Source organism: Tachypleus tridentatus, chromosome 12 (genome assembly GCF_004210375.1).
Source record: "Tachypleus tridentatus isolate NWPU-2018 chromosome 12, ASM421037v1, whole genome shotgun sequence".
Taxonomy (NCBI): domain Eukaryota; kingdom Metazoa; phylum Arthropoda; class Merostomata; order Xiphosura; family Limulidae; genus Tachypleus; species Tachypleus tridentatus.
Window position 1 is genome coordinate 119,842,228 of NC_134836.1, and position 26,707 is coordinate 119,868,934.

Below are 26,707 nucleotides of genomic sequence, written 5' to 3' on the forward strand. Positions count from 1 at the left end.
ATATATATGTTTATTATTATTTATGCTAAATGTTTTTTATTACATTTACGGTTTTAATATGAATATATATGTTTGTGTGTATGCTAAATGTTTTGTAACATTAGTGGTTTTAATATAGATATATATATGTTTGTGTGTATGCTAAATGTTTTGTTACATTAGTTTTTTAATATAGATATATATGTTTGTGTGTATGCTAAATGTTTTGTAACATTAGTTTTTAATATAGATATATATGTTTGTGTGTGTATGCTAAATGTTTTGTAACATTAGTTTTTAATATAGATATGTTTGTGTGTATGCTAAATGTTTTGTAACATTACTGTTTTTTAATATAGATATATATGTTTTTTGTGTGTATGCTAATATGTTTTGTTACATTTACATGTTTTTTTTATAATATAGATATATATGTGTTTGTGTGTTTTGCTAGAAATGTTTTGTTACATTACAGTTTTAATATAGATATATATGTTTGTGTATTAAATGTTACATGCTAATAATGTTTTTGTTACATTACGGTTTTAATATAGATATATATATTTGTGTGTATGCTAAATGTTTTGTTACATTACAGTTTTTTAATATATATATATATATACATATATATGTTTGTGTGTATGCTAAATGTTTTGTAACATTACAGTTTTTTAATATATATATATATATATATATATGTTTTGTGTGTATGCTAAATGTTTTGTAACATTACTGTTTTTAATATAGATATATATGTTTGTGTGTACTAAATGTTTTTGTAACATTACTGTTTTAATATAGATATATATGTTTTGTGTGTATGCTAAATGTTTTGTGGTTTTAATATAGATATATATATGTTTGTGTGTATGCTAAATGTTTTGTAACATTACTGTTTTTAATATATATATATATATATATATATGTTTGTGTGTATGCTAAATGTTTTGTAACATTACTGTTTTTAATATATATATATGTTTTATTATTATGCTAAATGTTTTGTTACATTAGTTTTTAATATAGATATATATGTTTGTGTGTATCACTAAATGTTTTTGTAACATTACTTTTTTTAATATATATATATATGTTTGTGTGTATGCTAAATGTTTTGTAACATTAGTTTTTTTATATCCTTTGAATTATTTTTAATATGATATGTTTGTGTGTATCTAAATGTTTTGTAACATTAGTTTTTAATATAGATGTTTATTCTAAATGAACATTGTTTTAATGATATAATGTTTGTGTAACGTGGTTTTTAATATAGATATATATGTTTGTGTGTATGCTAAATGTTTTGTAACATTAGTTTTTTTTTGTAATATAAGATATATATGTTTGTGTGTATGCTAAATGTTTTTTGTAACATTAGTTTTTAATATAGATATATATATGTTTGTGTGTATGCTAAATGTTTTGTAACAATTTTGGTGTGTTTTTGAATATAAGATATATATGTTTTTACAGTGTGTATGCTAAATGTTTTGTAACATTACTGTTTTAATAACGTTTATATATGTTTGTGTGTATGCTAAATGTTTTGTAGTACATTAGTTTTTTTAATATAGATATATATGTTTGTGTGTATATAAATGTTTTTGTAACATTACAGTTTTTAATATAGATATATATGTTTGTGTGTATACTAAATGTTTTGTACATTACTGTTTTTTTAATATATATATATGTTTATTGTGTATGCTAAATGTTTGTAACATTACTGTTATTTAATATATATATATATGTTTGTGTGTATGCTAAATGTTTTAACATTACAGTTTTTAATATAGATATATATGTGTTTGTGTGTATTATGCTAAATGTTTTGTAACATTTTGGGTTTTTTAATATATGAATATATATGTTTGTGTGTATGCTAAATGTTTTGTAACATTACAGGTTTTAATATAGATATATATGTTTGTGTGTATGCTAAATGTTTTGTAACATTAGTTTTTTAGATATAGATATATATGTTTTATTAATTATTGTCTAAATGTTTTGTAACACACTTTTCATTTTTAATATAGATATATATGTTTGTGTGTATGCTAAATGTTTTGTAACATTACACTGTTTTGATATATATATATATATGTTTTGTGTGTATGCTAAATGTTTTTGTAACATTATGTTTTTTAATATAGATATATATGTTTGTGTGTATGCTAAATGTTTTAACAGTGATTACAGGTTTTTTAATATAGATATATATGTTTGTGTGTATGCTAAATGTTTTTTGTAACATTACGGGGTTTTAATATAGATATATATGTTTGTGTGTATACTAAATGTTTTGTAACATTACAGTTTTAATATAGATATATATGTTTGTGTGTATATACTAAATATAGATATGTTTTGTGTATGCTAAATGTACAGTTTTTTTTAATATAGATATATATGTTTGTGTGTATGCTAAATGTTTTGTAAATATTCATAGTTTTTAATACCATAGATATATATGTTTGTATTATATGCTAAATGTTTTGTAACATTACTGTTTTTTAATATAGATATATATGTTTTGTGTGTATACTAAATGTTTTGTAACATTAGCATTATAATCTAGGCACTTTATGTATAGATATATGCTAATTTTTATGTTATGTTAGTTTTTAATATATGATATATATGTTTGTGTGTATGCTAAATGTTTTCCAATTACATTAGTTTTTTAAATATAGAGATCTATATGTTTATGGTATGTGTGTGTAATGTTTTGTTACATTAGTGGTTTTAATATAGATATATATGTTTATTGTGTAGCATACTAAAATATATTTTTTGTAATGTTAGTGTTTTAATATAGACCATATATGTTTGTGTGTATGCTTAAATCATTATACTCTTATTGGTTTTAATATCAGATATATACTAGATTGTTTTGTAACATTAGTTTTAATATAGATATATATGTTTGTGTGTATGCTAAATGTTTTTACAGTGGCATTAGTTTTTAATATAGATATATATATGTTTGTGTGTACTAAATGCTACAACAGTTTTGTTTTGTAACATTAGTTTTTTAATATAGATATATGTTTGTGTGTATGCTAAATGTTTTGTAACATTACTGTTTTTTTAATATATATATATATATTTGTGGTAATACATGCTAAATGTTTGTAACATTGGTTTTAATATATAGATATATATGTTTGTGTGTATGCTAAATGTTTTTTAACATTAGTTTTTTTTAATATATAGATATATATGTTTGTATTATATGCTAAATGTCTTGTAACATTAGCCTTTGTTTATACATAGATATATACGTCTCCTGTGTATGCCAAACGTCTCATAAATCATCACAGTTCCTTTACTACATATATATATATGTTTGTGTGTATGCTAAATGTTTTGTAACATTACAGTTTTGAATATATATATATACATGTTTGTGTGTATGCTAAATGTTTTGTTACATTAGTTTTTTTAATATAGATATATATATAGTGTTATATGTATACTAAATGTAGTAACATCAAACTCATTTTGTAATTCTATAGAAATCAAAACTGTTGTGATTTGTTTTACTGAGTGTTTTCAGCATTGAAAATCTTTGTTTGTTTTATAAGAAAGTCACATTGCTATAAATTGTTCTCGATTTTAAGGTTATAATATTGTAAAATTATGATTGTTCCACCAGGATGCAGCATGTGGATCCATGTAAAAAAAAAAAATTGTTAAGTCGCCCTCTCTTCTCCCATCTGGTGAAATCACTTCAGATGATAAGATTTCTGTGGCTATCAAAACTGTACAAATATATTATTTCTTCACCTGAATTGTTAATTTTTAAATTTTCTTAAAGGTAAATAATCTGGAATTGATAAGTACATTTATTTTTTTTTCATTTGTTTCTTCAATGACAGAACTTTCAGTGTTGTAAACATATTTGTACTCAAGATATATTTGTAAATAGCCGATGTCAGCACGAATCGGATTGGTAAGTGGGAGTGTGAGGTAATGGTCATGTGAAAAATACAAATAATATTTTCTTTGTGATCAGTTTGAATAACTCTATAACCCTCCGAAACTCGTACCTAGAGGTTCTTTAGTATTTGTGTATGTTGTATTTAGTGCCACTCGTTCTAACAAAATATCTCTAAATCAAATGATGCAAGGTAAGAATGGACAGTTTATAATTCTCATCAAACACATTATATCATGTTGAATGGCAGTCTCTGAGAGGTTTTGGCATGTGTACTTTGGCCAGTACTTCCTGCACATTTTGACATGTGTACTTTGACCAGATGTGGGTTTTGACATGTGTACTCTGACCAGTACTCCTGCAGGTTTTGACATGTGTACTCTGACCAGTACTCCTGCAGGTTTTGACATGTGTACTTTGACCAGTACTCCTGCAGGTTTTGACATGTGTACTTTGACCAGATGTGGGTTTTGACATGTACTCTCTTGACCAGTACTCCTGCAGGTTTTGACATGTGTACTCTGACCAGTACTCCTGCAGGTTTTGACATGTGTACTTTGACCAGTACTCCTGCAGGTTTTGACATGTGTACTTTGACCAGATGTGGGTTTGACATGTGTACTCAGTAGTACTCATGCAGGTTTTGACATGTGTACTCTGACCAGTACTCCTGCAGGTTTTGACATGCATACTTTGCCCAGTACTTGTGCGGGTTTTGACATGCGTACTTTGACCAGTTGTGGTTTTGACATATGTACTCTGACCAGTACTCCTGCAGCTTTTGACATGTGTACTTGGACCAGTACTCATGCATATATAATTAGAGATAGTAAATAAAATATGTTTCTGTTGTGTTTGTATGTCAAGTATAATAAGAAAGGTTCAAAGTATTTTAAAGATTGTTAGCACTGTTGTTTTTTAAAGATTATTAGCACTGTTGTTTTTATAATTTTTCTTTTGTAATGTACCTGATTTAACAACTAAGTAACATTTTTTCAAAAAAACACTATTTAAAGAAATATAGTTCCCAGTTATTAAAACAGTATTTAGCCATTTTCAAAGAAAAATGAGTCATTACTGATGTTTGTATCCTCAACTACTTGAATAAACAGGAATATTAAAATTTCTTGTAATACTTTACCATAAAGTTATGAGTTGTGTTTTCATGACTTCACACGTGTCATGTTTTCATTTTCAGAACAATTTAAATGATCTTTCTCCTCTAACCTTCACCCTGTCATATGCTCTGTTGTCAGAACCATCTTCTGTCTTCTGTAAGAACTGCCCCATCGTGAATAAAGATCAGCCATCTGCTATGATGAAAAAAAGTTTGTAATATATAATTTATCATTGTAATACTTTGTTGTAATTAATTCTAGTTTGTAGCTCTATAGTAGTACAGAGTTTTATAATTGTAATACTTTGTTGTAATTAATTCTAGTTTGTAGCTCTATAGTAGTACAGAGTTTTATCATTGTAATACTTTGTTGTAATTAATTCTAGTTTGTAGCTCTATAGTAGTACAGAGTTTTATCATTGTAATACTTTGTTGTAATTAATTCTAGTTTGTAGCTCTATAGTAGTACAGAGTTTTATAATTGTAATACTTTGTTGTAATTAATTCTAGTTTGTAGCTCTATAGTAGTACAGAGTTTTATCATTGTAATACTTTGTTGTAATTAATTCTAGTTTGTAGCTCTATATAGTAGTACAGAGTTTTATCATTGTAATACTTTGTTGTAATTAATTCTAGTTTGTAGCTCTATAGTAGTACAGTTTTATAATTGTAATACTTTGTTGTAATTAATTCTAGTTTGTAGCTCTATAGTAGTACAGAGTTTTATAATTGTAATACTTTGTTGTAAGTAATTCTAGTTTGTACTCGATAGTAGTACAGAGTTTTTTATAACTGTAATACTTTGTTTGTAATTAATTCTAGTTTGTAGCTCTATAGTAGTACAGAGTTTTATAATTGTAATACTTTGTTGTAATTAATTCTAGTTTGTAGCTCTATAGTAATACAGAGTTTTATAATTGTAATACTTTTGTTGTGATTAATTCTAGTTTGTAGCTCTATAGTAGTACAGAGTTTTATAATTGTAATACTTTGTTGTAATTAATTCTAGTTTGTAGCTCTATAGTAGTACAGTTTTATTATTGTAATACTTTGTTGTAATTAACTCTAGTTTGTAGCTCTATAGCAATACAGTTTTATAATTGTAATACTTTGTTGTAATTAATTCTAGTTTGTAGCTCTATAGTAGTACAGAGTTTTATTATTGTAATACTTTGTTGTAATTAATTCTAGTTTGTAGCTCTATAGTAGTACAGTTTTATAATTGTAATACTTTGTTGTAATTAATTCTAGTTTGTAGCTCTATAGTAGTACAGCTTTATAATTATAATACTTTGTTGTAATTAATTCTAGTTTGTAGCTCTCTATAGTAGTACAGAGTTTTATAATTGTAATACTTTGTTGTAATTAATTCTAGTTTGTAGCTCTATAGTAGTACAGTTTTATTATTGTAATACTTTGTTGTAATTAATTCTAGTTTGTGGCTCTGTAGTAGTACAGAGTTTTATAATTGTAATACTTTGTTGTAATTAATTCTAGTTTGTAGCTCTGTAGTAGTACAGAGTTTTATAATTGTAATACTTTGTTGTAATTAATTCTAGTTTGTAGCTCTGTTGTAGTAGTACAGAGTTTTATAATGTAATACTTTGTTTGTAATTAATTCTAGTTTGTACTCTATAGTAGTACAGAGTTTTATTATTGTAATACTTTTTTTGTAATTAATTCTAGTTTGTACTCTATAGTAGTACAGAGTTTTATAATTGTAATACTTTGTTGTAATTAATTCTAGTTTGCAGCTCTATAGTAATACAGAGTTTTATAATTGTAATACTTCGTTGTAATTAATTCTAGCTCTGTAGTAGTACAGAGTTTTGAAAACAAAAGTTATGATTTTTTTCATGGCTGATTCAAAGAACAAATAGTGTAGTTTCATGACATTTTCTTCAAAATGGAACCAAGATGTATTTAGCATGGTTACAATGAGAAACTCAATGATTTACTTAACTATCAATAATATTTAGCTTATATAAGGTATAAATGTTAAAACAAACCATTAAGCATATATTGTATATATGTATATTATAACCATAAATTTTTAAGACACAAACAAAATACAGTGCATATTTTTGAAAAGGATCCTAGAGTACAAACTACAACATGGGATTATAAAATGTATCCTAGGTTTTGGAGGTGACTGCTGAAGTAGGACCCACTTTGCAGTGGGGATACACTGTCTATCAGTCTTAACCTCCAATTCGCTAGTCTCACATAGAAAATTAGAAATTAGGAAAGCAAGATGTGGGTGCTCAAGCCCACAATGTCCCACGATCTATATCACCCACCTGCCGACAGTTGCAGGAAGGTGTCTGTTCTCCCAAGTTAAAATAAGAAAAATACAAATATAAAAGATTGAAAAAATATAAATATACACATACACACACACACATACTCTCTTTAATTTTCTAGAATATTTGTTAAAAACAGGGCAGTGTTTGAATCTTTTATTTTAGCTGCTTACTTGGTTCCAAAAATTCATAGATGATACATCATATAATCTGACTAATATTGTTCATATAAAATAGCATGAAAACCTGTTTCATTATCCAGCTGGGATGTGTAACCATTTGTCGCTTTTGGGATTCTCATCTTTTATGAGATCTTGCACCTTTCTTACCCAAAGAGGTGTAAAACTTATTGAAATTTTCCTGATGTCCCATGATGATTCGTGCTCCATTATCTTACAGTACAATTAAGTACAAGGGATATTTTTATGTTGGAAATAATTAAATCTTCAATCAGAACACATCCTTATTATCTGAGTGTATGAATATTTTATGTTGGAAGGGGCTATGTAATAAATCACACTATCTACAGAATACCAAACAATATCAGTTCATTGATGACGAGAAACCCACTTGTTGAGAAATTTATATGCAAAACGGCTCGTTTGGGCTGAGAAAATATTTTACGTAGAGGGAGTGAACAACGTTTCGACCTTCTTCGGTCATCGTCAGGTTCACAAAGAAAGAGTAACTGACCGGAAGCTGACCACATGTTTGAAAGGGGTTGTGTAACTTACTTATACAACAACTTAAACCCAAAATAAACCAATATAAAGGAACGCCTTTATACCTATATTAATATAATAAATAAAATTATATATTCAAACATCTAATACCGCCCTCTACATTTCGACACACAGTTACACAACCCCTTTCAAACATGTGGTCAGCTTCCGGTCAGTTACCTCTTTCTTTGTGAACCTGACGATGACCGAAGAAGGTCGAAACGTTGTTCGCTCTTCTATGTAAAGTGTTTTCTCAGCCCAAACGAGCCGTTTTTGCATATAAATATCAGTTCCGATATGTACCATTCCATGTCACTTGCATATTTAACTCTCTATATAATGTACATAGCACTTACATGAATATGATATTTGTTGCCACAGGTTTATTTAGGAATAGCTTCTATTACATAAGGCAACCTTTCATTACTGAGTGAATATTATAGAAACATATTAACAAAGTACACATATGCTGCATCTTAGCTGGTTAAAAATATGTTACCTATTAATTAATGTAATTTTTTTCCTTTTCCAACTATTATACAATGTCTCTTTGATAGGAAGCTAACACATCTTAGATGTTAAATGTAAATACACATGTATAAATGTATTTAAAAAAACCATGTAATATCATATTATTTTAAATATAAAGAAACAATAGACACAATCCACTGGTATCACCAGATTCACTGAAAGTAAGATGGACGTACAAAATATGATATCTTAAAGTAGCTATTCTTTAATATAACAAGCATTTGTTCTGTGTCAATGTACACAATAGCTTGGTCCCAATTACCATTAAGAAATGATGTGATTAGACAACAATATAAGTGTTTTGATATGTATATAAATAAATTATTTCTAAAATTTGGGTATATAAAATATTGATTCTGGCAAATAAATCTTTAAAATAATTATAAATTAATGTCTTTCTTGGAATTTTCTCAGTGATTACTAATCTGATGAAAAGTAAAACGTTTTTCCCAATAAATTAAAAATGTAGACTTCTTGTTTGTTGCTCAATTTGTTTTACTAATATATAACGTGTGGGTTCGAATCGCTATCGCACCAAACATGCTCGCCCTTTCAGCCGTGGGGGCGTTATAATGTGACAATCAATTCCACTATTCGTTGGTAAAAGAGTAGCCCAAGAGTTGGCAGTGGGTGGTGATGACTAGCTGCCTTCCTTCTAGTCTTACACTGCTAAATTAGGGACGACTAGTGCAGATAGACCTTGAGTAGCTTTAGGTGAAATTCAAAACAAACAAACAAACTAACATATAATAGGAACAAATAAAAAAGAGCAGAAAAGCTTTCAAAATTCTAAAAATAGTGTTTATATGTAGGGTGTTATAGTATTTTAAAGATGTTATAATCCAAAATTATTTGCGAGTTTTGATATTAAATTTTTATCTGATAATAAAAAAGTTGCATGTGATAGAAACTTTCAAATTAGTCCTAAAATTACTTGTACAAATATGAAGATACTTCTTTATTAAATACACCTTACAACCATTTATCTCTGTATTTTCTACCATATGAGATTTTTTATTATTCTTATTTATATCTAATTCTGTTATTAGTGAAGATGTGTAGGTAGTTTTGGGCAATTTCGTTAAACTTATAAATAATGTGTACTTTGTGTTTGTTGTTTGTTTGAAGTAAGACAATGGGCTATCTGTACTCTACCCTCCATGGGTATCGAAACTCAAATTTTAGTGTTTTAAGTCTACAGATATACTACTGTGCTACTGGGAAACTTCTAGACAACCTGTATCAGTGGTTCCCAAATAGTGTGCTGCAAAACTATTCTAATGGTGCCATGAAATTTTATAAAAAATATCCCCACAATTAGTGTATTTCATGTTTTTAATCAGAAAAACTGTACTCTTTGAGTGCAGGGTCAGACAAGTGTGCCTCAAAGTTAACATTGTTTTCCTGATGTGACGTGAGCACAAAAGGTTTGGGACACACTGATCTAGATAATGTGGCCCTTCAGTGGCACAGTGGTATGTCTGTGAACCTACACCCCCCTAGAAACTGGGTTTCAATACCCATGGTGGGCAGAGTACAGATACCCATTGTGTAGCTTTGTGCTAACTACAAATAAATAATGTGTAATTTATGTTTGTGATCATAGTGCTGAAAAATCTATGAACACAAAATGTATATATATGTTATAATATGTTTTTTATTATCCTTCCTTTTTAGATAAAATTTTATATTTCTTGTGGAAAAGAGGAATGCGTCTCTGATTTAAAGGTCTCTGCAAACATTTTAAACTATAAGTATGTATATATTTGAAATTATTTCAACTTCAATTTTATTACACTATTTTAAGTGTTTCAATATCTTTCAATTGCCTAGTGACTTAAAAAAGACGAATAGCTATTTTGTAGCTTGGGGTGTATGTGAGGTTTAAAAAATACAACCGTGTTAGTCAGTTATGCATACACTTTTATTTGTGTCACAGCTTTGCTTCTCAGTAGCTGTTGTTGATAAGAATAATAAATCAAGTTATATCAGTTTTATCTTCCTGTACTTTAATTATTTTAAGAACAAGATCTCACGAACTTGTGTTTCTTTCTTTTTTTTGTAACTGAAATAAACTTCTATTGAGTTTCTATATAAATCATGTAAGTTAAGGAATATAAAGTAGATATTTGTGAATATAATGAAGATAGAAGAGATGGCTTGGAATAAATAGAAGAATCTTATGAGTTCTTTAGATTAACTGTGACAAATTTGAGAACAACCAGTAAAAATTGTTTATCCTTAAGCAAAGAAAAAATTATTAAAATAGATGAAATTACAAAATGTAAGTCACTTTCTCAAAAAGAAAAATTATTACACTTTCTTTCTTAAATTTGATGTCCACATTTTTTTTTTAATAGAGAGGGAGAAACCTTAGTTATTGGTCAGAATATTAGTTTGACTCTAGAAATTCAAGTAACCAATCAAATCAATCCAGCACATGATGCAAAAGCATTTATCAAAATACCACCAGATGTCGCTGTAATGAACCAAGACAGATGTTACATTATTACTGGGAACAGTGATAACACTTTACAGTGCGATATTGGAAATCCCTTAAACATCAATGATATTGTAAGTACAACATTATGATTTTCTGAAATTGAAACTAAGACAACTGAATAGCTGTAAAGTATTTTAAGGAGAACTATTCAGAACAAAGATAGGGAACTACTTATTGATATATAATAAAGAACTTTAGTTGGAAACCATTTATCGACTACAAAACTCAGTAATAATATCTATTTAGGAAATAAACATCATCTTTGGGAACATTAATTGTTTTAACGTTTTTGTGATCTTTAAAAAAACTAATAACTATATGTAATTAACAAATTGAAGCAAATAAACGTCTTATTGCATATTTTTGAAGAAAAGTTTGGAAACGTGAGATTCTGAGGTTGAGTAGAGCATTGGGTGATGATCTGAGGGGGTTGTGACCTGATAAGTAGAAATAAGGTGTCTTGTAGGAAGTAAAAGTTTCTTTACTGATGTTACCAGTAGCTTTTCGGCTGTGTAGTGTTCTAATAATTCCCCACCTTTTGCTGTTTTAAGTTGCATCATACAGTACTTTGTGTTTAATAGTATCCTTCCTTCTGAATGTTCATGAAGACCTTCCATGGTTATTTTTTTTGCCTAAGTAGTGCACAGGCAGTAGATATCCTGCCAATGTGGTTATGGCATATTTGATACAGGGACTTCTCATTCAAGCTTGTTGACTTTCTTACCCAAGACTTAGCATGTTCATTCAGGTAAGGGTCTTACCATGCACTTCCTTTCCTCTCTGCCATCCTTCTGGAGACCAACTACTCTGATGCAGTACTGTCTCCAAGTCAGATGCAAATATTAATTTCTTGGACCTGTCTATGCATTCATTGTTTTCACCGTGTTTTATGGTTTCCATTTTGCTGTGCTGCCTGTAAAAGCCTAAGTTATCCACCACTCTTTTGCAGAATATTGTTGATAAACCAGTGAATGTTCAAACAGCTCTCTTACTGTCTGTGGCTTATGAACCACTTATGGCTATGATAACAAGTGACAAGCTTTTTTCTGTTTCATCCTCTGCCCAGTCTCTACATCTTCAGTCCAGGCTGATTACCACTGGTCTAGGATGCTCCAGATTGTAACTCCACATGGAAATATCCAAGCTCTAGTTGTGACCATTCATTGGTGGCTATGTAACACATATCTACTAGTGATTGTCTCTTGGGGCATCTCTTTGGCAGTTCACTGTTTGGTTGGTTTCTGCATGGTCATTATGGAGCTAGCATGTCCAAGTTGAAAAGTGCAGTAATTCTTTTATGGAATGTGTGGTCTTTACACAGAAAAGCCCTTGTGAAGATGTTTGGTGCTATGCAATGCTACTGAAACATAGGAAGTGTAACTAGGCCTTGATGATGGGGGGTAAGTAGATTCTCTGACACATCTTAAATAAACAAGCATTTTATGTCTTTCAAACCCATATGACTGAAATACTGTGTTAACTCAGTAGAAGTGTTCTTCCTGCCCTTTGAGACATTTAGAAAGGGTAAATGTGTCCTACTTATCCTTTGAGACATTTAGAAAGGGTAAATGTGTCCTACTTATCCTTTGAGACATTTAGAAAGGGTAAATGTCTCCTACTTATCCTTTGAGACATTTAGAAAGGTAAATGTCTCCTACTTATCCTTTGAGATATTTAGAAAGGTAAATGTCTCCTACTTATCCTTTGAGACATTTAGAAGGGTAAATGTCTCCTGCTTATCCTTTGAGACATATGAAAGGTAAATGTGTCCTACTTATCCTTTGAGACATTTAGAAAGGGTAAATGTCTCCTACTTATCCTTTGAGACATTTAGAAAGTGTAAATGTCTCCTACTTATCCTTTGAGACATATAGAAAGGTAAGTGTGTCCTACTTATCCTTTGAGACATTTAGAGAGGTAAAATGTCTCCTACTTATCCTTTGAGACATTTAGAAGGGTAAATGTCTCTACTTATCCTTTGAGATATTTAGAAAGATAAATGTCTCTACTTATCCTTTGAGACATTTAGAAAGGGTAAATGTGTCCTACTTATCCTTTGAGACATTTAGAGGTAAATGTCTCCTACTTATCCTTTGAGACATTTAGAAGGGTAAATGTCTCCTACTTATCCTTTGAGATATTTAGAAAGGTAAATGTCTCCTACTTATCCTTTGAGACATTTAGAGAAGGGTAAATGTCTCCTACTTATCCTTTGAGACATATGAAAGGTAAATGTGTCCTACTTATCCTTTGAGACATTTAGAAAGGGTAAATGTCTCCTACTTATCCTTTGAGACATTTAGAAAGGGTAAATGTCTCCTACTTATCCTTTGAGACATTTAGAAAGGGTAAATGTCTCCTACTTATCCTTTGAGACATTTAGAAAGGGTAAATGTCTCCTACTTATCCTTTGAGATATTTAGAAAAGATAAATGTCTCCTACTTATCCTTTGAGACATTTAGAAAGGGTAAATGTCTCCTACTTATCCTTTGAGATATTTAGAAAAGATAAATGTCTCCTACTTATCCTTTGAGACATTTAGAAAGGGTAAATGTCTCCTACTTATCCTCTGAGACATTTAGAAAGGGTAAATGTCTCCTACTTATCCTTTGAAACATTTAGAAAGGGTAAATGTCTCCTACTTATCCTTTGAAATATTTAGAAAAGGTAAATGTGTCCTACTTATCCTTTGAGACATTTAGAAAAGGTAAATGTGTCCTACTTATCCTTTGAGATATTTATTTAGAAAGGGTAATAGTGTCCTGTTTATTATTTGAGACATAATGAGTGTATTTTGCTTATCCTTTGAAAGGCATGCTTATAATATGTGTGTGAATCTAATGATATCTTGAACTAACATTAATATTATTTCACACAAAAGCCATGTAGGTAACTATCACCAAGTGTGTGTGTGTGTTATAAATTATTGTTTTAAACAACCAAAATACAAATTCTGTTTTGAATCTAAAATATCATAGAACAAACTGAGAGTTTTGCACAAGGTAACATAATTCTCCTTCCTCAGTTAAATTAGATTGTTGCACATGATAAAACCATTCTGGTTCCCAAGATAAACTGGTTTAACTTGAACATTAAAAGTTTAAAAGATTAAATGTGTTACATTTGAAGTTTCTCTTAATCAAACATTTTGGCGTTTTTCTTGTTCTAATATTATATAGGAGCTAGTTCTACCATTCATTAAGAATGGGCTGCTTTTTACTTGCTTTTTAAAACATCAAGGTAACTGATAATTCATTAATATCTACTTGATAATACTAAGTTTAGTGGCATTCTATTTTCTAAAATAAGTTTTACTGAGTTCATTTGTTAAGTAAAAGGTCTAATTTCTTTACGTTTGTGCATGTTATGATTTGTATTTTCAAGATGGCTGGTATGGGTATTAAAACTTTAATTAAAATAAAGTACAGAATAGCGTTTTGACCTTCTTAGGTCATCTTCAGATAAGCAAAGTCAACTAAAGTTGTAGTATCCATACCAGCCATATTGAGAATACATTTTTACTTCAAGTGGGTTTCTCATCATCGTGAATGTTATGACCTATCTATCACATACTTTCAAGATTCTTATTCAGAGTTAAGGAACGAAATTAGTCAAAAGTATCTGAACTTTTGGATATAGAATTTAAATGTGTAATTTTCTCCTTGTTTCAGGTTAAATTTCAAGTAAAATTGGACACTTCAAAGTTGACGGGAAAGTCGAAAGAGATTAAGATTGATATCAATGTCATTTCTCAGAGCAAAGAACAACATCTATTGGACAACAGTGTCAGTGTCATTGTGTCCTTCATTGCTAAAACCCACATCAGTATTACAGGGTAAGATGTTTGTTTTAATATTAATGTTTCCTTGTTTCTCTTAAGCCTAATTAATATTAGTGATATGAAGGACAGAATTACTATGTTAGACCACCATTGCTTTTACTAATAAAGCAGCGAACAACGTTTTGACCTTCTTAGGTCATCTTCAGGTTAACCTCTATTAGTAAACGTGTTAATACCCACACCAGCCATCCTGAGATACATTTTTACTTCAAGTGGGTCATCACGCACCATTGTTTTCATTCTCTTGTATTGTGTTAGATAAAAAAGCTGGTAAGTACAAAACCTTATGAAAATATGACATGAACAAATTTCATGTCAGAAAACTTCTTGCATGTAATTTCAAATTAATTGCACTTATAGATGAAAACACATTGATTGCACAAGTAGGTGAATAATAGGAAAATTTTTTAACATGATACATTTTTTTGTATAAAAACATTTAAAAAGCTTTTACCTTTACTATATTGTAGAATTATGATGTTTCAATCTTTAAAATACTGAACTTGTTAATAGGTTCACAGAGAGAGAACAAATATTATATGGGCCAGGACAACCAGGTGTACTTCCTTTGGAACAAGGTTATATGGTAAGTTTTGTTTCTTTGGTTGATAACGTTAAGACTAAACTCCTAATGTTAGTTTATTCAATATAAAATAAATACACACTTGGTAACCTATCCTACCTTAATAAAGTGTGACAGCTTTAACATAAACCATTCCTTATCACAGGTGATATAACATTGTACACTTTCAAAATATACCATAAGCACCCATAATATCTTTTATTACAAAACAACAGCAGTACAGTTACCATATTTTGAAACATTAGAAGAAAAGCAAGTGCTAGAAAAATTACTGTTTTATATGAAATTCAGATATTTTATTGTAGAATGTTTTTACAGTTTTCAAAATTGGCAATATATAGTTAAGTTTGTTCTAAATAAACATTTAATCTGAAGTATGTGTAGACGAAGACCTTGTAAAGCTCTCATAAAACAAGTTGCAAAAACAATTTATATATCAATTTTTTTAAATATTATTTTACAGAAATGTTTAGTGTATTTATTATTTTATGTGAACAAAATAAAACATCTTTAAGCTATTAGACTTTTAAACTCTTTGTGCGTGTGTATATACGCGTGTGTGTGTGTATATAGAGAGAGAAAGAGAAGGGTAGATATTATATAAAGGGAATTTTAATTTCAAGACAAAAATCAATGAGTGATAATAGGTTTTGAAAGAATTTTTAACACCAAAATATTGGTTTATTTTATGCACTAATTGCATGGCATTAATAACATTTATCAGTTGCAATAAGTGGACTTTCATGCATGTATTTCCTGTTAGCACCTTCCTTCAGTGTACAGGTTTTAAATACAACACAGTACTGTTTCCCGTGAAGATGACAGAATGTACAGCAATTAAGTTACGAAAGATTTGGAAACACACACAAATCTAATGACCACTATCATAATGTCCACTATCATAATGACCACTATCATAATGTCCACTATCATAATGACCACTATCATAATGACCACTATCATAATGTCCACTATCATTTCTGTATAATTAAAAAATGAAATAAAATAAAATAAAAACATGAAAATATTTGTTTTTAAAGTAAAGCTATATTCCAGGTGGGTTAAGGCGTTCGACTCATAACCTGAGTGTTGCGGGTTCAAATCCCTTCACACCAAACATGCTCGTCCTTTCAGCTGTGAGGGCATGATAATGTGATGGTCAATCCTATTGGTAAAAGAGTAGCCTAAATTAGGGACGGCTAGTGCAGATAGCTCTCGTGTAGCTTCGTGCAAAAGTAAAACAAAATAACGCCATATTGGACCATTTGATGTGTTCACAGTGAGGAATCAAATCCCAGATGTTAAAATTCCCACCAGAGGAAAAATATGATAAAATTTTGTCACTGCAATGAAAGAAGATTTGGCATACATCCACTTTATAAAATAAATATACAGGGTTATGTATTTCGTCAAGTAATACGGTAAATTAAGTAAGTTTCTTTAAAAAAGTGTTCCATAAAGATATATTTACATTTAGAATTATGTTATACGATTTGTTTTCTGTTCCAGGTCTCAAAGATTTCACCGAGTCCAATCAGTGTCGTCACCCTTATTATATCTGTTCCATCATCAGTTGGTAGAAATACTCAACAATTGGTTAATGTCAATCAAGTTGAGGTAACAAAAAATCTCCCTGACAAAAAACAACCCATTTTTAAAATAAATTCACGTGCACTTTGGTCTGATACTTATACAAATATCTGAATCAAATATTGAACTAAAGTATCATTATTAATAGTGGTGAGATCTTTACAGAACAGTCAATTCTATTTTTCTAAGTAACTGGGCCTATCTCTAGTTATGTTTAATTTCAAACACAGGTATATGAAAAATGCATTGAAGGTACACTATTTCTATCCAGATCGATCGTCTTACCTACAACTCCTGTACTTTGTTAGTTTTGTCTAATATCCATCTCTCAATTTCATTGCTGATTTTCCTTGTCTTTAGGTTGGAGATGGCTCAAATACCTATGTATCGGGTAGCTGTAACATACGCACAGTAGATGAACTTGATAAGACTGGTACAGATGTTGATGATACAGATTGGGAACATATATTGGTAAGTTAGTAGCTAACAAACAGATTCGGAACATATATTGGTAAGTTAGTAGCTAACAAACAGATTTGGAACATGTATTGGTAAGTTAGTAGCTAACAAACAGATTTGGAACATGTATTGGTAAGTTAGTAGCTAACAAACAGATTCGAACATATATTGGTAAGTTAGTAGCTAACAAACAGATTTGGAACATGTATTGGTAAGTTAGTAGCTAACAAACAGATTTGGAACATGTATTGGTAAGTTAGTAGCTAACAAACAGATTTGGAACATCTATTGGTAAGTTAGTAGCTAACAAACAGATTTGGAACATCTATTGGTAAGTTAGTAGCTAACAAACAGATTCGGAACATGTATTGGTAAGTTAGTAGCTAACAAACAGATTCGGAACATGTATTGGTAAGTTAGTAGCTAACAAACAGATTCGGAACATGTATTGGTAAGTTAGTAGCTAACAAACAGATTGAACATGTATTGGTAAGTTAGTAGCTAACAAACAGATTGAACATGTATTGGTAAGTTAGTAGCTAACAAACAGATTGAACATATATTGGTAAGTTAGTAGCTAACAAACAGATTCGGAACATATATTGGTAAGTTAGTAGCTAACAAACAGATTCGGAACATATATTGGTAAGTTAGTAGCTAACAAACAGATTCGGAACATATATTGGTAAGTTAGTAGCTAACAAACAGATTGGAACATATATTGGTAAGTTAGTAGCTAACAAACAGATTCGAACATATATTGGTAAGTTAGTAGCTAACAAACAGATTGGAACATATATTGGTAAGTTAGTAGCTAACAAACAGATTGGAACATATATTGGTAAGTTAGTAGCTAACAAACAGATTTGGAACATATATTGGTAAGTTAGTAGCTAACAAACAGATTGGAACATATATTGGTAAGTTAGTAGCTAACAAACAGATTGGAACATATATTGGTAAGTTAGTAGCTAACAAACAGATTGGAACATATATTGGTAAGTTAGTAGCTAACAAACAGATAGGAACATGTATTGGTAAGTTAGTAGCTAACAAACAGATTGGAACATGTATTGGTAAGTTAGTAGCTAACAAACAGATCGGAACATGTATTGGTAAGTTAGTAGCTAACAAACAGATTCGGAACATGTATTGGTAAGTTAGTAGCTAACAAACAGATTCGGAACATGTATTGGTAAGTTAGTAGCTAACAAACAGATTTGGAACATGTATTGGTAAGTTAGTAGCTAACAAACAGATTTGGAACATGTATTGGTAAGTTAGTAGCTAACAAACAGATTTGGAACATGTATTGGTAAGTTAGTAGCTAACAAACAGATTTGGAACATGTATTGGTAAGTTAGTAGCTAACAAACAGATTTGGAACATGTATTGGTAAGTTAGTAGCTAACAAACAGATTCGGAACATGTATTGGTAAGTTAGTAGCTAACAAACAGATTCGGAACATGTATTGGTAAGTTAGTAGCTAACAAACAGATTGAACATGTATTGGTAAGTTAGTAGCTAACAAACAGATTGGAACATGTATTGGTAAGTTAGTAGCTAACAAACAGATTCGGAACATGTATTGGTAAGTTAGTAGCTAACAAACAGATTGGAACATGTATTGGTAAGTTAGTAGCTAACAAACAGATTGAACATGTATTGGTAAGTTAGTAGCTAACAAACAGATTCGGAACATGTATTGGTAAGTTAGTAGCTAACAAACAGATTCGGAACATGTATTGGTAAGTTAGTAGCTAACAAACAGATTCGGAACATATATTGGTAAGTTAGTAGCTAACAAACAGATTTGGAACATGTATTGGTAAGTTAGTAGCTAACAAACAGATTCGAACATGTATTGGTAAGTTAGTAGCTAACAAACAGATTCGAACATGTATTGGTAAGTTAGTAGCTAACAAACAGATTCGGAACATGTATTGGTAAGTTAGTAGCTAACAAACAGATTCGGAACATATATTGGTAAGTTAGTAGCTAACAAACAGATTTGGAACATATATTGGTAAGTTAGTAGCTAACAAACAGATTTGGAACATATATTGGTAAGCTAACGTGAACATTTTATATTCCGAGAAGTTATGATGTTGTTATTTCTAACCTGTAATACCAAACAGTGAATACTTATGGATACTTCATGTATTATACAGACTGATACAAAGTTAGGTTTGTGGTCCCTCACAAATAACAAACAGAATAGAAAAGTTAGACCTGATGTTACACGTTACGATTTCTCTTGTACAAACCTCCAGTTTATTATGTTACATGTTACAGTTTCAGATAGCTTGAAACTGAGTTAAATTGTAATTTAAATCTAGAAGTTAATTAAATATAGAGATGTATTATATTTATGATGTTTGCCAACAAGATTGATGTACAGTTTTCTTTCTTAAGACAAATATATTTTAATATGCAAACAATAATACAATTTTTAATAATGGTTATTACAAATATGATTTATATACAAAAGTTTTACAAATGCACAATATTGAGTCTTCTATCTGACCTCTAATTGAACATTATGTTGACTCTTCATGATGAACAAATTAATTTCGAGTTGAATTAGGTATGATTCTCTTATCAGGGAGCTAGCTAGCTCTCTGCTGATCACATGCAAGTTTTCCAGCTGAAATTATATAATGTCTTTGTAAAAACACTAATGTCCAATGTTCATCCACTGAAGTTAAATGGTTTGTAATGTGTGAAATCTATAAAAGTTTCCAGTTAAATGTGTAGTTCCTGATTGATAGGCATTAATCACAGTTATAGTTTCTGAGGTTTATAGTATACCAGCTGTAGCAAACCAACAATATACACTGTCTCTTAGTGAGTCACATTTGTTTATAAGTATTAAGCAAGTTAGATTCTACAAATTTCAGTTGGCCCAACAATACTGACCATACACTAGTGCTTTCATAAAACATATATTGTTGATTCTCACGCTTGAGAATCTTCTATAAATTTAGTGAATAAATGTGAATTTCACAACACATATTTAAGGGAACAAATTACATGCATTTCTAAATATATATACTTAACCAAAACAAACATTGATATTAAAATAAATATACAATAGTAAATCTCTTACACTGATTATAACCAGAAGTTCTCAGATCTCAAGCTTGGGTGAATATTTACTACCCAATGAGTTGTGACAGTTAAGTGACAAGACACAGATTTATATCAAAAACAAATGTTTAATTTCACATTCACAATTAACAATATACTAAACATGAAGATGACTTAGGAAGGTCGTTGTTGTTCTCTCCATATCAATAAAAGTGTTAATTCCCATACCAGCCATTCTGAGATACATTTTTATTTCAAGTGGGTTTCTCATCATCATGAATATACTAATCGATTGTAAAACTGATTAATTAGTAGAGCCAAATGCTGCACTTTAAATATTGTAATCCTTAATGTGAACAAACAATACTAATGTTAACAAATGATATTTATAATACAAATGTGAACTGATGTTGCATCACCACTCTAAATCTTGTAGGTCTTAATGTGAACAAACAATACTAATGTTAACAAATGATATTTATAATACAAATGTGAATTAAAGTTACAACAATACGAGAAATACTAACGTTAACAAACGATATTTATAGTACGAACGTGAACCGATGTTACAACAGCACTTTAAATCTTGAGAACAACAAAATCATGAGAACAACAAAAAATTTTGAATTAAAGGTAAACATTGTCACTCAACTCTTAACAAAAGTAAAAATATAAAAGAAATACATCAAAAAGTGAAGGTTTCTCTTAGATACTAACTTAAAAACAATTATGAAAGTAACAATAAACTGAATGAGATTGAAAACCATCTAATAATTGGTTAAAATCTGCTGAAAAGTGGTGTTATTCTTAAATATTGTAACTATAGAAACCAGGCAGAATCTATTTTCCCAAGCTATGTAGAAGTTGTTGGTGATCATTTCTACCGATGAGTCAGCTAATACGTGTATAACCTCACTTACCTTTCAATGAGAGTGATTAACAGTGGATAGGTAAAGAACCAAAACTGAGCAAAATAGTATTATAAAACTATGTATATGTTGTTTTCACAGTCTACAGTAGAGCTTCACCTGTTTCTCAACAAACTTGCAGAGATCTCCACATTTCTGAAAGCCTTCAAACTTTTACTAAATATGGTGCTCTTGATCCAAACAATCTTTTTTTTTATTGAAAAAATATTGTTTTACTCTGCTTTATACTATGTCCAGTCTCTCCGTTTTTTGTACACTGAATCAAAACCAAGAGAATTCAGTTTCGCAGTACACATCCTGCTCTGGTCTCTTGTTATTTATGGGTTATGCTGAAACTGTAAAATTAAAAGCTCTTCTGAAAGTACCATATTATCGTTTCATTTTATAAAAATTTAAAATTACATTGAAGAATTTATGGTTAAGAACGTGTTTTGTACAATACTTTATATATTTATTAATTCATTTTTTAAAATTATTTCTTGTTATTAGATATTTCTTTTTTTTTTAGAGTTGCAAAACAGCTGTTTGTAGAGAAATTCGTTGTGATGTGGGACCATTTTCCAACATCAGAAAGGTGGCTAAAGTTCGAATTGTTGGGGAAGTTGACACAGAAGCACTAAAGAAGACTTTGGTAAGAAAATATTACACAGGAGTATGCATAAGTAATCTCTTGGTGTTTTATTAATTCTAGAAATAAGCATTGCTTTTAGTTATGTGTTAAATTACAATAATGAAACTAGGCATGTTTTAGCTACTGTATGTAAATGACATATGTATTTGGTAAGTGTATTTTGTTTTGATGTGTTAACATAAAGTGTTATTTACAATAAAAAGAAACCTAAGTCCTTCCAGCCAATAAAGAGCTTGAACTCAAATGTTTTGAGTAAATTATCTTACAGATTAAAATCTCTAAAGTGTTATAATTATCTTTTAATTATGGATATATAATACCTACACTGACAAAGTATGACATATCAGTAATTAATTTCTGTGATAATGCATCACAATAAAACTTGTAACAATTTTACAATATTTTGCTTTACTGGCCCTATGCAGGTTTCCAGTAAAAAGCTGCAGGTTATAATAACACATTTCAACCGTATTTTATGTGCCACAGATAATGAGGCCTTTCATCCCTTACTAAAACTTGACAAGTTAACTGATTATGGGTGTTTTGTGATTGTATTTGTTTAATGTGTTATTTGAAACCCCCCAGAGAAGGTCAAAACATTGTTCTCTGCTTATCAGTAAAGTGTTAATACCCATATCAGCCATTTGAAATACAAATAATAATAAAACAAACATCTCTAATTAACAGAGCCTTTAAATTAAACAAAAAACTTTTTTTTTAATTTTGTAGTTTATACGTTTCATTTTGTATTTTCAGCATAGAGTTTTAGCAACAATATTATGTTATACTTCTATTGCTAAACCACATGGTATAAAAGCCATTGTTGGAATACATTGTTACAAAAAAACACTGACTTTTCTATATATTAGAAGTTGTTCTATAAGGAACCACTTCTTTTTTATTTGTTTTTTGCTAGCTTACTTCATTACAAAATGTGCACACATGCATGTGGTTAATATAAGTAGTAATACCCAGGTGCACACCCTCTGGGTCTACTTAGCACAGGTGCCAAATTTCAGGATTTCAGGTTTCTAGGTTCTTTCGTCTTGATGCTATGGTGGTCTCACACACACTCAGACTCATAGACATGCCTTAATATTATTATACATTTAGGTCTTCCTTTCTAAACTAAACCAAAACCAATACACTATTTTTAAATTTATCAATTATTAATATTATTTTGGTTACCAAACCAATCAGTCTTGTACTTTGTGGCTTAACAAAATTAGACCAAACATCCATCCCTTAAAAATACTGTGCACATGTCAATGTTTTATTTTGTCATTGAAATGCTGTTAACAAGTGCTATCTAATCCTGCATGTATATTTTTGACTTATATAAATTTTGTGTTGGTTACAGGGAAGAAAAGATGTCATAACAATAAAGTCAGAGGCAAAAGTTTGGATTCCAGACCCAGCAGGTTATGATCCAAATGTACCACCAGACTACACATCCTCTGTAAGAATTATGTTTTAAGTTTAAAGATAATTATAAAATGTTATTGTACATTTCTGTAAAATGAAATGAGCTACTTGTACTACTTAATATTCTAACACACAAAGTAAGTTTTTGATATTGTACAAAAAAAGAATTTTAAACTAAAAGTTAGGCTTGCTTAAAATCTTTTGCTAATCCAAGAGATTTGTTCAAGTATTCCTCTCACTAGAAGATTAATCTTTTTTATTCATTGGTGGGTCTGTGATACCTTGAGGATATGACCCACAATGAGCAGTTTCATATTTTATGCACTTGAAACATAATAATCAAATATTAAAGATTAAAACACCAGCCTAATATTATCATTCCCAAACATAATAAAACAACAAATACATTTACTGAGTTTTATTCCATGCTGATACATAATTGTACAACAAATAAACTATAGCCCTTGCATCACTTTTCTGTGACACATATTTGTGTTATAATCATTTTTAAGGCAAAAACTCAACTAGTTCTTGCTGGAGCACCACCACCAATTCAAGTAGCAGCTTGGATATATATTGTCAGCATCATAGTTGGGATTTTCTTACTTCTCCTGCTGGGATATGGGATGTATAGGGTAAGTACCAAGTTGGATATCAGTTGTCAGTGTTATAGTTGGGACTATCTTGTTTATTTTGTTGAAATATTTGATGTATAAAGTAAGTACCAAGTTGGATATCATCTGTCAGTGTTATAGTTGGGACTATCTTGTTTATTTTCTTGAGATATTTGATGTATAAAGTAAGTACCAAGTTGGATATCAGCTGTCAGTATTATAGTTGGGACTATCTTGTTTATTTTGTTGAGATATTTGATGTATAAAGTAAGTACCAAGTTGGATATCAGCTGTCAGTATTATAGTTGGGACTATCTTGTTTATTTTGTTGAGATATTTGATGTATAAAGTAAGTACCAAGTTGGATATCAGCTATCAGTATTATAGTTGGGACTATCTTGTTTATTTTGTTGAAATATTTGATGTATAAAGTAAGTACCAAGTTAGATATCAGCTGTCAGTATTATAGTTGGGACTATCTTGTTTATTTTCTTGAGATATTTGATGTATAAAGTAAGTACCAAGTTGGATATCAGCTGTCAGTGTTATAGTTGGAACTATCTTGTTTATTCTGTTGAGATATGTGATATATAAGGTACATACCAAGTTATCAACTGGGGTATATAGACTCCCACATTATACACCTTTATACCATTAAAAAAATTCTGATAAAGTATGTATGTACAATTAAATACTTACTTATAAATAGATAATATTTTATAAATACGACATCTTTGAAATTGAAAAGTTTAATTATATAGTATCATTCATTTGTTGTTACATAGAAATGTACTCAAAAGTTTATCTGTGCTGCATCCACTTGGCATCAAAATATAATTATTAGCATTGTAAGTTCACAAACATATCACTGGGCCACTAGGAGACCTGGATTAGTCAATGTCTGTGTATTGCAAATGAACTGTAAAATTATAGCAATGGAAGTAACATTCATCAGTTTTTTATAGTGGGTAAACAATGTGTAGGATTCCAATAGAATCAATCTTTACGTTATTTTGTATAAATTCCAGTTTTACTTTTTTTATGTCAATAAAATGTTAGTTGATAAATAAAGTGATGTTAATAAAGTCATAAACCAAATTCTGGTGTATAATGACATGAGTGAATTTATAAAATTGCTTGCACTAAAATGGTTGTTGTTCAAGCAATTAATGACACATGACTGTGTGTGGATAGCAACAGTCACTATGTCCATGGTATTTCAACATGTCTGAAATATCCCAGTAAAAGGCAAGTGGCTTCATCAGTACTGTATACATTTTACTTCAGTTTCACTCATGTCTTTATAAAAAAAAAAGCAGTCTTTGTTGTAAGCAACCAAAGAAAGAACCATCTTTCTTATGTACCAAATACAAAGAACCATCTTTCTTATGTACCAAATACAAGGAACCATCTTTCTTATGTACCAAATACAAGGAACCATCTTTCTTATGTACCAAATACAAGGAACCATCTTTCTTATGTACCAAATACAAAGAACAGTCTTACCTATGTATCTGAATTTGTTTTGTGTATCATAAGTAACAGAGCCAGTTTTATCTTTTTAAGTAAATTTGTAATCATTCTCATGGAAGGTTTGTTTCACTTAATTGAATTTTTGTTGTCTTTGCAGTTAGGGTTTTTCAAGAGGAAGCAACGAGAAGACTTAGAAAAAATGAAAGAACAAATAGATACTGATGAACTAAAACCATGTTTAGAATCAAAAACCAATTATGATAAAGACAGTTTTTCCTAAGTATTTGATCTGTAGGATAGAAATGCGTATACTTGGAATGACTAGTTCTTTTTAACACCACATTTAACTTCCTCTGACACGAATTGTGGACTTGGTGCATTTAACTTCCAATGGCATGACTTGTGGCCTTGCCACATTTACCTTTTACTGATGTGACCTGTGGCTCTGGTTGTCAAGGGGATGTAGTAATACTTCCAAGTAAAACCAGTTCTAAGGTTTCATATTCTCTGTTGGCTGTTTTCAGACATGCAAAGATTATTTTCCACATGAAGTTAGCTACAGAAATTATGTTTAAGTAGTTCATGATTTGGTGTTGTATTTTTTCATTATTTATTAAACAAAGCAATATTCATTATTATTGCAGGTGATAACGTAAGCTGAATTGTAGCATTAGTGTTCACAGTAAATTTTCAGCATGTGATGGCCATTACACGCCTAACGTTTGTAGGTAATTGTGGGACTAGGTGCCCATTAAAATTAATTCATAACTGAGAAACAAAAGAGAATATTTGGTACTGTACAGAAAAATGTCATAAACAGTTCTTTTTTATTTATGTTTCATAATATAAATGATTTATATCCATTTTGTTATATGTAACTGTGGTTAAACAACAGATTGCAATAAAACTTTGTACCACTTTATGAATATTCATGGGTATCTTATATCTAAGTGTTAAACTAATCTTGGATAAGTC

At 29.8% G+C, this 26,707-nt stretch overlaps 2 protein-coding genes across 2 annotated transcripts in view; one reads left to right on the plus strand and one right to left on the minus strand.

Moving 5' to 3' along the window:
* The window catches only part of LOC143234511 (kinesin heavy chain-like), a 367,254-nt gene that overhangs the window by 121,010 nt on the left and 219,537 nt on the right, over nucleotides 1-26,707 (minus strand). The gene's annotated exons all lie outside the window — the stretch shown is intronic.
* Nucleotides 5,116-26,375, plus strand: LOC143234512 (integrin alpha-5-like). The gene is made up of 11 exons (XM_076471921.1): nucleotides 5,116-5,247; nucleotides 10,270-10,346; nucleotides 10,953-11,166; nucleotides 14,768-14,931; nucleotides 15,451-15,523; nucleotides 17,030-17,137; nucleotides 17,471-17,581; nucleotides 22,098-22,220; nucleotides 23,581-23,679; nucleotides 24,158-24,280; nucleotides 25,890-26,375. Exons 3-11 carry the CDS (start codon nucleotides 11,077-11,079, stop codon nucleotides 26,010-26,012), a joined length of 1,014 nt encoding a protein of 337 aa, XP_076328036.1. The 5' UTR covers nucleotides 5,116-5,247; nucleotides 10,270-10,346; nucleotides 10,953-11,076; the 3' UTR covers nucleotides 26,013-26,375.